The sequence below is a fragment of the Eimeria mitis genome, genomic scaffold (genome assembly GCF_000499745.2).
Source record: "Eimeria mitis Houghton genomic scaffold, Emh_scaff2071, whole genome shotgun sequence".
Classification (NCBI taxonomy): domain Eukaryota; phylum Apicomplexa; class Conoidasida; order Eucoccidiorida; family Eimeriidae; genus Eimeria; species Eimeria mitis.
Window position 1 is genome coordinate 1,176 of NW_013570396.1, and position 288 is coordinate 1,463.

Here is a 288-nt window from a genome sequence, read left to right on the forward strand (position 1 = left end):
GCTCCTGTCGCTACTGTTGCTGCTGCTGTTGCTGCTGCTGTTCTAGGGCTGGGGCTGTTGTTGCTGGTGTTGCAGAGGTCTGTAGTACATGGTGTTGCTGCTGCTTCTGCTGCTGCTGCTGTTGCTGCTGCTGTTGCTGTTTCTACTGCTGTTGCTGCTACTTCTGCTGCTGGCTCTGCTGCTGCTGCTGCTGCTGTTGCTGCTGCTGCTGCTGCAGCGACTCGCGGAGGAGGCATCCCGGCTCAGGCGTACTGTGGCGCTTCTGGAGGAGCAGCTGCAGCAGCAGCA

General features: G+C 59.7%; 1 protein-coding gene across 1 annotated transcript in view; it reads left to right on the top strand.

The window, feature by feature from the left end:
• The window catches only part of EMH_0048190 (uncharacterized protein), a gene marked incomplete at both ends in the record, with an annotated part of 4,599 nt that overhangs the window by 1,076 nt on the left and 3,235 nt on the right, over positions 1–288 (top strand). Inside the window, one exon of the mRNA XM_013496379.1 lies at positions 76–286. Coding sequence (XP_013351833.1) covers positions 76–286 — 211 coding nt within the window. The remainder of the gene's footprint in view (positions 1–75; positions 287–288) is intronic.